The sequence below is a fragment of the Empidonax traillii genome, unplaced genomic scaffold (assembly GCF_003031625.1).
Source record: "Empidonax traillii isolate 1590-97213 ecotype Southwest subspecies unplaced genomic scaffold, ASM303162v1 scaffold298:size702513, whole genome shotgun sequence".
Lineage (NCBI taxonomy): Eukaryota > Metazoa > Chordata > Aves > Passeriformes > Tyrannidae > Empidonax > Empidonax traillii.
The window spans coordinates 71,655-80,950 of NW_020955491.1; the positions used below are offsets into that span (position 1 = coordinate 71,655).

The 9,296-nt window shown below is 41.1% G+C and overlaps 2 protein-coding genes across 2 annotated transcripts in view; one reads left to right on the top strand and one right to left on the bottom strand.

Moving 5' to 3' along the window:
- Window positions 1–1,224: 1,224 nt before the first annotated feature.
- NUDT15 (nudix hydrolase 15) lies at window positions 1,225–3,693 on the top strand. The gene is made up of 3 exons (XM_027890805.1): window positions 1,225–1,484; window positions 1,575–1,765; window positions 2,355–3,693. Exons 1-3 carry the CDS (start codon window positions 1,330–1,332, stop codon window positions 2,498–2,500), a joined length of 492 nt encoding a protein of 163 aa, XP_027746606.1. The 5' UTR covers window positions 1,225–1,329; the 3' UTR covers window positions 2,501–3,693.
- A 2,574-nt stretch (window positions 3,694–6,267) lies between these two features.
- The window catches only part of MED4 (mediator complex subunit 4), an 8,070-nt gene continuing 5,041 nt past the window's right edge, over window positions 6,268–9,296 (bottom strand). Inside the window, exons 6-7 of the mRNA XM_027890804.1 lie at window positions 8,261–8,392; window positions 6,268–7,031 (exon numbers count right to left, since the gene is read on the bottom strand). Of these exons, the coding sequence (XP_027746605.1) occupies window positions 6,859–7,031; window positions 8,261–8,392 (305 nt within the window). The 3' untranslated portion in view covers window positions 6,268–6,858. The remainder of the gene's footprint in view (window positions 7,032–8,260; window positions 8,393–9,296) is intronic.

Consider the following 9,296-nt stretch of genomic DNA (forward strand, 5'->3'; position numbering starts at 1 on the left):
TAAAAGGTAGGGGAAAATGGTGTACACAGGAAGGGAGATGTTTTTATTGTTCAGATAAACAGCCTTGTGGTGTTTTAATGTACTGGACCAGAATGAGCTTTGTGGCTGAGGAGTATTTGATAGGGCTTTTGTAAGATCACTCTCTTCTTAAAATGTAAATACAGAAGTGACATAACTGACTGATGTTTCATCTGGAGATTAAGATACTCCAGCTGTGCTGGGGGACAGATATAAGTGAATGAGCTTGGTTTACAAAAAATCAGTTAGCTTGTTATCTTAGCAATTTGCCTATTATTATTATTATCATCATCAATTTTAACTAATGTCAGTAATTTGGGGTGTGGACTGACATCACAGCTAAACAGCATAGCCAGCCACAGCCAAAGGGCAGTCTTGCTTCTAGCACATCCAGCCAATCACTTCTGCAATTTCCTTTATGCCAACACTGGAACTCATCTGATGCTGTACTGAGCCAGTTCAGGCAATTAAACCTCAGAAAATTAATCCCACAAAAAGCAGTGATTAAGCTTCAGCTGTTTGGTCCTGTGACCTTCATAGGTAAATAAAAACATCTGTACATAGGTATTTTAAAACCTTACGAAACAAAACAAAACAAACAAAAAAACCCCACCCAAGTACTATTTCAAAGGTCTGCAAATAAGAAACTTCATATCTATTGGGATCAATAGCCTGAGGAAGGGGAAATTATGAAAAATTTTACAGTTGTAAGAAAATGAAAGTTTGTATATTCTACATATCTCTGTAATTTAAATAACTGTGAAAATGAGGTAAATATTTGCTAGTAGAAAGCTTTATTTCTTCTTTATCAGCCAGGAACTGTTATTCTGATTCTGGAGCTCCGCTTACCTAAGCTTGTAGCTCCCTTTTCAAATAATTTCAAAGTGACTCTCCAGAGTCAGACTCTTCACCCAGCAGAAACTGTGGCCTAACCAAAGAAGGGCCGCTTTTTAAGACTTAAACAAACCTGCAGTCAGGAGACGAACTGGCTCCATGACCTCCAAGAACCCGAGCTGTATCTTCCTCCTCGTTTTCAGATGCTCCTCATTTGCACAGACGCGCCTTCAATTCTCGGTGCTCTCCCCTAGTCCCTCTGCCTCCAGCGGCCGAAGAGCCCCAAACAAACAGAGGCGTCGCTCCCTCCCCATCCTGCCGGGAAAGCCCACCGACGTCACCACCCGGTGCACCTCTGCGCGCTCCCGACACACCCCCCGGGCAAGGGCCTCCCAAAACCGGGCATCCCAGAGCCTGATTGGCGGAGTCACCCCCGCCCGCGGGGAGACGGAGCCTCCCGGGGTGCCCAGGGCTGCCATGGGCGAGGAGGCGGCGCAGCCCCGGCGGCCCGGGGTCGGCGTGGGGGTGGTGGTCACCAGCGCCGCGCACCCCTACTGCGTCCTGCTGGGCAAGAGGAAAGGCGCCGTGGGGGCCGGCACCTACCAGCTCCCCGGAGGCCACCTGGAGTTCGGGTAGGAGGCCCTGCGCCCTCCCCTCCCCTCCCCGCCCTCGCGTGCCGTGCCGTGCCGTGCTTTCTCTTCCCTTCCCGTCCCTTCCCGCAGGGAGAGCCTGGCGGAGTGCGCGGCGCGGGAGACGCTGGAGGAGGCGGCGCTGCGGCTGCGCCACGTGCGGTTCGCGTCGGCCGTGAACGCGGTGTGCGCGTCCGCGCGGTACCACTACGTCACCGTGCTGATGAAGGGCGAGGCCGAGCCCGGCGCGGAGCCGCGCAACAGGGAGCCCGACAAGAACGAGGGTGAGCGATGGAGGCAGCGTGACACAAGGGGCCTGGGCGGGAAGCGACCTTAAAGGTCACCTAGTTCCAACTCCCCTGCCACGGGCGGGGGCGCCTTCCACTAGATCAGGTGGCTAGTGGAGGGTCTAGGTCAGCTCTATCCAGCCCGGCCTTGAACGCTTCAGGGATGGGGCATCCACACCTTCTCCGGGCAACAGAGAAGTTGCTCAGGCAGAATGACTCTGCGTGCGACAGAGAACTTGGCTTTCTGTTGGTAGTTTTTGCACGATCTGTCCTGACTTGCAGGGGAAGAATTTTTATAACACAGAATCACAGAATACCCTGAGTTGGAAGCAACCCACAAGGATCATCAGAATCCAAATCCTGGCGCTGCACAGGACAACCCCCAACAATCCCATCATGTCCCTGAGAGCCTTGTCCAAACGCTCCTTGAACTGTCAGGCTTGGTGCCATGACCACTTCCCTGGGGAGCCTGTTCCAGTGCCTGACCACTCTGAGTGAAAAACCTTTTCCTGATATTCAGCCTAAACCTCCCCTATCTGAATTCTAAACTGATTTTTTCCCCCCTTCTTTTTTTTCCTCCCTACAGGCTGGGAATGGGTTAAATGGGATGAATTTCCTCCAGCAGATCAACTATTCTGGGCCTTACGCTGTTTAAGAGAGCAAGGTTACAATCCCTTTACGGAAGAGCTTGATCATCTAAAGGGGTACACAGGAAGTCACCAACTAGGGTAAAACCAAATTGTACATACGTAACAAAGTAAAGGACAGAGCTGCTCTTTTCGATGTAAAAGAAAAAAACAGTTTATTGTGCTCACCCTGCCCATATGAAAATACTACCCTTCCCAAAGCCAGAAAGATGCCAAATGTTTCAGCGCTTTTACCATATTTCACACAACACTGGTCTCTCATTCCAGAGTTATTTCTAGCTGTAGTGGTTAACAATTAATATTTGCTTTTATAGCAAACTTAAAGTGTTTTATCTGGTTAATCTTTATATAGATGAACAGCCCTTTGGAAGTTAGAACTAGTCAGAGAAGCTTAGTCACTTAAAAACAGTTGCAGCATCATGCCCAAAAAACGTAATCATTTAAACTAATGCCCTGCTTTCTGTGTAAACCTACTTTGTATGTCATGCTGCTTTCCTATAATTATTGGACCAATTTTAAAACTTAGCCTTGTCTCTTAGCTTCAGTTATGAAGTTACTGTCATGAAAAAAAGTTACATTTCACAGACAATGCCTCATTGTCCTGCAGACAGCAGTGTATACTTGAAAATCAAGAGCCTTATAAATATGAAAAGGTTATGATGGCTTATTGCAGGGAATGACATTACCCGATTCTTCTTGTCACTTGTTTTTGTAACAAGAGTTCTGTTTGTGGCCTCAGTTACATTGAATTTATCTGCAAAAAAGTCACGGATCTCTGCAGCTGATCTGACTTAATGCTACTAAACTATTATAATGGTGACACAAATAACAAAATTATCTCATTTACAGGTCTAGCTCAATGGCAAAAGTCATACTTTTCTGCTAAACAAAGTTGTCAGTATTAAACAGCACAGATGGTGTAGTTCTGTATGGCTACTGGGACTCGATAAAATTGTGAATTTTCAGTTTGACACGATTAAATGACTTAATTGGTAGTGAAGATACATATAAGATACATACAAAACCAATGAATTTATATTTCTTTCTAGAATCTGTAACCAAATTTGATTCTTTTCCAGCTGTAGTCACGAAGTCATCAGCAATTAATTTTAGGATATGACTTTTAAAGACTTAAAGAAATCACTTATTGGTCTTTTTTTTTTTCTTGTCAGGGTTCTTCTGAAACACAGTTCTTGTCTGTTTCTTTTAGATATTGTACAAATATGTTGTGAGATATCTTTAATTCCTTTTGAATAAAACACAAGCAGAATATAGAAAGATTAAAATTGTCTGAAATTATGAGTTGACTCCTCAGTTCTTAAATAAGCTTGAAAGATTTAAAGCTCTTCCTTATTTTGCACGTACATTTTTTTAAATGGAGATGACTTTTTTACTGAGAAGCAGGCAGAGTGAGTGATAGGAGGTATGAGGACACTACTGCCAACAGCAAGTCTCCTGCTTAGAGTTTGAAGTATTGCCTATGTGCAACTTTCCTTATGACAGACACCCTTTCTCTGAAGAAAGAAGATACAGCAGTTTTGGCACTGGACATATCACTGAAAATTCCTTTGCTGCTGTACCTTTGTAAAAAGCTTATTTTTTTCTATTCAAAAGTGGAGATTTGCTTCCTGAAAGCAACCTTATGTACACTGAAAATTATTCTACTCAGCAGTCAACAAAGAAGCTGAAGGAATAGTTGACAGATGTCCTACCCATCTGTCACAAAGAATAATGAGGGAAAAAATATTTAAATTATTTAGTACAATTTTACATTTTAGAAGGCCTCTGGCTCCTAATGAGAAAACAGTGGCTACTGTAAAATGCCTTGTCATGCAATAAATACTTTCTTACCCTATTTTGTTAATGGTTATATTTACTCTGTCTCTTTTAAATACACAAATAGTTACTGAAATGAGGACACAAGCAGTATCTCCATATGTCAGCCTTCCTGTATCCTTTTTAGTGGACTGATTAAGTAACTACAGTGCATTACTGCAACCAGATGTCAGCAGTTCCCAACTTAAGTAACTGTATGTATCGTGCATTTGTATTTCCCACCCCCATTCCCTCCCCAAAGTTTGTTTCAGTAGATTTTAGCTGCTAAGACCCAGTCCTTTCAATGAAGTCTTTACTTTGCTTTTTGGTACTTTTGCTAAATAGGAAAATACATTATGTACATATCTAAACCACTTAATAACAGAAAACTCAGCTACAACTTTGTGGCTCACTAAACTGCTTGTAACAGACAGAATTCACCTAAAATGGTGTTATACTTAGCCAGAGGAGAGACACATACTCATAAACTGTACACTGTTGGGAGCACTGATGCAAAGAGAGTTATTAGAATGCATCTTATACCCAGAGTCTGTTTTTATGCTAAGTGAACAGTAGACAGGGCTGTTTTCTTACCTGTTTATTGTATGTAACACACTGGCCCCATTTAATCCTTTAATAGAGTAACACACAACCCAGAAACAGAAGTGGTCTTTGCTTTAGTTCCCTCTTATTTATGTCTGGAAACAATCACCCTCTCCATAGTATTTCAGTTACTGAACTACATGATACAGCCATAGAAGAGTTTTGGGTGGGTTGCAACATTACACTTTGCATGACTTAAGCATCTATTTTTGTATTTCACTCCAAGAAAAGAATGTCCTTGTAAGTTAGAAGATAAAAGAGACTAGTGAACTGTGTATCATGTGTTGAGAGAGGCATTTAGAAAGAAAATGCTAGTCCAATGATACAAAGCATTAAGAAACTCCATTTTGCAATATTGTCTATGATTCTGATCATGTTTTAAAAAAAAAAAAAACATAAACGGGGTAGGCAAGGTTAACTAGGATGACTGAGACAGGGCACATGTACTGGGATTAACGTGAATTAGAGAGGAAAGACACTGGAGGTAAACACCTAAGAGGAAAATATGATATTGAATAAAGGTTAAAATATAGATGCATATGGATAGTCTTAGACTGTGAAAGAGGTGACAGTTTAATGACTCTAAAGATACTTCCAAAAGGAACAGATGAGACAAAACCAAATTGCCCGTTTCTCTTGGAAAAAAAAAACACTGCCCCATATTATGTGATTGAACCTGACTGAAGTCCTTTTCCTTTCTGCATCCCTATGGGATTCGTACATATGTTGGCATATGCGGCAGCATTACAAAGACTGTCTGGGCAAAGGAGGAAGTACCCGAGTCATCAGATACTTCCTGTAAGGAATCTAAAAAATAGAAGAGTGAGGAGAATTGTGATCTGTGCTGCAGGACAGAAACCTGTAACTGCCAGGAGCAAACAGTTCCCATTAATTTTCTGATTTGATCAGAAGGTTACCTAAGAGAAAAGCAGCTGTCATAAAATGACTCCTTAAGCATAATAGAACAAGGAAAGGAGAGCCAAAGGAAATGCCTTTGGAAAGACAAAATAACACTGTAGCTGAGGAAGGACATGCAACTGACCAAGTAAACAAATTAGCAGGTTCAAAGAACTAAAAAAAAAATTACGGATGACAAGAATACAAAAAATCTGTGAGCACTTTGAACTAAAAGAGCTGAATCTGCAGTGTGCCTCCAGGGTCCCAGGACGCTTAATCAAGTGTTGGTGCAGCCTTGTGAACGGGCATTGCTGCCTCAGGATCTGCCCAGCTACTTGTGTACCTGATACAGCTCACCTGAAAAGGACAGGCTTTCTGTGTCTGACTCCTCCACAGCTGCTTCTAACACTGAGTGAGCATTTTACAAAGGCGAAAACGGAGTACAAACTTCTGAAACTCAATCAGAATTCAACCATATACTGGGATAAAATGTGCTGAGTATTGATGTTACAAGGTACCAGATTCAAGTTTGGAAAATTAAAGTTAGATCAAAGCTGAGTTTATTTATAACAAAACATTCATTATATAATACAATAATTACAAACTCTTTTTTTACACCTTAATTTTGTTCTTGATAAACAGATGATCAAGAACATGGATTCAGGCAGTAACAAAAACAGATACTAAAATTACAAACTTCATGTCTCATTTCTGCGGCATAGAAAAGGTTATCATCAAAAGATTAAAGTTACTAACAAACATACAAGGGGATTCCCCTTACACCTTTTTTCCCAGGAACTTTTGTCATCTAATGTATAGTAAATACATATATATATATAAATATACACACGTGTCTCTTTCAAACATACACATTCATACAATCACTGAAAATTTTACATCTCTCCCCAGCAGAAAGCTCCCAGTCACTTTTCTTGAATATGTAAGGGAAAAAAATAAAGTCTACAGTCCACGGTTTTAAATTAGTCACCTTATTTCTGAGCCAGCTGTTATCTTGTCCCTACAAAAGGCTGCCGGCGTAACAAAGGGATATTGCAGTTTGCGACAAACAGCATCCAACCTACCTTCACCACAGGAAAGGTCTACTAGGGATACTGTCCCTCTCGTACCCTAGTCTGAGTCACTGCTACTGCTTGAGGAGTCTGTTGACATAACTTCTACGTCATCTTCATTCTCTTTATTGTGTCCTGGAGGCTCCAGCATGAAGTCATTACTATGATTAGGAGGTAGCATATTCATTGACATATCACTTGACTGCCAAGGATACTGAGGAGCAAGCACATCTGGAAAAAAAAGGGGCATAATCAACCAAACTATCGGTTTTGTATATCAAAAACAAGACAGCTCAACCAGAAGTTCAATTTGAAATCAAAACAAATCTTAAAATCCTTTCTGAATTTTGGAAAGATTAAATCCTCCAGTAACAGCTGGAAAACATTTCATGATGGAATAATTCTCTGACTGTAAAAGTCTACTCTGCCAGAGAGGCCCATTCATGTAGATGGCTCTTGATCTCTCATCACTCCACTTCAAAACAGTAAATATTCATACATACCTAAAAAGAACAGAAAAGACCCATCCTCAGCATTTCCCTGGTGGGTTGCTATGGACAGATGTCAGGGTACTACTATTCAGCTCACTGACCCATTTTATCCAAGATCAGAGGTTTACAGATCAAGAGGATGCAAAATCTCAAGTCACTTCCTAAGATGTGACAATAGGATTAGACAAATGATCAGAAACACAAAAGCCAAGTTTATGATTTCTGCAATGGTGTAGTAATATTTTTTTTTAACAAATTCAGCATAATTTTTGAAAGCAAGCTTTCCATAATGCCTAAAAGTGGCTTAACAGACAGGTAAGAACTGTTTCAGATCTCTTGTGAATCCAAACTAAGAAATTTACCACAATTTAGTCTAACTATTGTAGATTAGTACTGATCAGGTACAGACCAGCTGAACTCTTGATTCAATTACTGTAATTTACTGCTAAATTCTATTTTAGCATGAATGAATGAATCCCACTGAAGTCAATGGAAGTGCCTATTTCACTAAGCAATTAAGGAATTAAAGCTCAATTCCTACAGTCAGTTGTCCCTTGCCATGTCTTTTCCGTCCAGAACTTCTAAGCATAAACTTAAATAAAGGCAGGGGATGAAAATAAACCTCTTTTCTTCCAAATATAGCTTTCACAATTCCATACTTTGTCATCACTACTAAGGAAATGTTGCTCTGAAAATGCTTCTTTCTAATATGATTTATCTCAGTTTAAAGCCATTTAAAATAAATTAACTGAGTTTTGCTTATACTGACATATTTGTCGTGTCTGCAGTTTAGCATGAAATAAAATTATGCAATTTCTAATTGTTAACATTATTTACTAGGTCTTCACTGCTAGGGAACAACATTATTATTTTCATTACTTTGCCTCTGATTTGCCATTGCTAAGGGAAACGTGTAATTGCTGTGCCTGTACAAGGAATAAAGAAAAGCAAAACAAAACTTTCTCTCACCTGGCAGTCTGCCCGCTGCAAGTGCGTCCCCTGGTAAGTGTCCATTAACTCCATTGGTGGATGGGTTGTTCATCTGACCCAAGAGACCACTCCTCATTTCCAGATCTGTAGGATATGGCCTACGTGGGTCCCCTTTATGGAAAAAAAAAATGCTTTGAAACATTTAAAAATTGTTTTGCAGACATTAGTTTTCTCTTCAGTGCCGAGTTTAATGACCAAAAAACCCCATGCTCTGCTTCGATAAGAAACAAGCATTAAACCTGTTTTATTAAAATTCAGTCCTGGCTTTCACTCAGACTTTATTTGTTCATTCAAACTTGGCAGAAAATGCACATTAAAAAAAAACAAAAAACAACAAACAACCTAAAACAACTACAACCAAAAAAATCCCATCATGTTTAGAAGATATCTTTGCTCTCCCTGTTACTTCATATCTAAACGGCAAGGACAGGAACTGGATCAGACACATTTCCATTTCGGACAACAAGCAGGTAGTACCCAAAATTGAAATAGTCCTGAATGACAGTCCTGCTTCTGACTCCACGGATTACTTAAATCCTCTGAAAAGAATATTGTAAGGGGCAAAAGAAAACGCAACCAGGCACGCATAAAAGCCTTTAGCATACTTGGTTTTAACTTACAATCCAAGCCAACATTCAAGGGAAAAAGGCAAACAAAGGAGAGCAGAGGACACCAGTCAGTTAATGGAAACATAGTTTTTTGAATACATGTGAACTGGATATCCAATTTGTTGAAAATATTAGGTATAAATGGCCAGTCTCTTCGCGAACGAAGAACCGGGGATGGTCTTTACACCTTCCAGCCTGCGCATTGGATTTTTTTAGGAGAGACACAGTGTGCGCGGAACTGAGCCCACCCTTTAATCCTGAGGTTCATCTGCCGGGGCCAAGCACGCTTGGACGGTGGCAGCGAGGTCCTCAGGACGTAGATGGATTGCCTTACAGGGCTAACGAGCTCCATCTGCCCGGGGAGGGGCCCCGACCGGGAATCGAACCCGGGTCTCTGCAGTGACAGT

Excerpts from the sequence above, each read along its gene's own strand:
- NUDT15 (XM_027890805.1), top strand. The coding sequence starts at position 1,330 with ATGGGCGAGGAGGCGGCGCAGCCCCGGCGGCCCGGGGTCGGCGTGGGG. Across the intron at positions 1,485-1,574 it reads GGAGGCCACCTGGAGTTCGG|GGAGAGCCTGGCGGAGTGCG; the intron begins GTAGGAGGCCCT and ends CCCTTCCCGCAG. Across the intron at positions 1,766-2,354 it reads GGAGCCCGACAAGAACGAGG|GCTGGGAATGGGTTAAATGG; the intron begins GTGAGCGATGGA and ends TCCTCCCTACAG.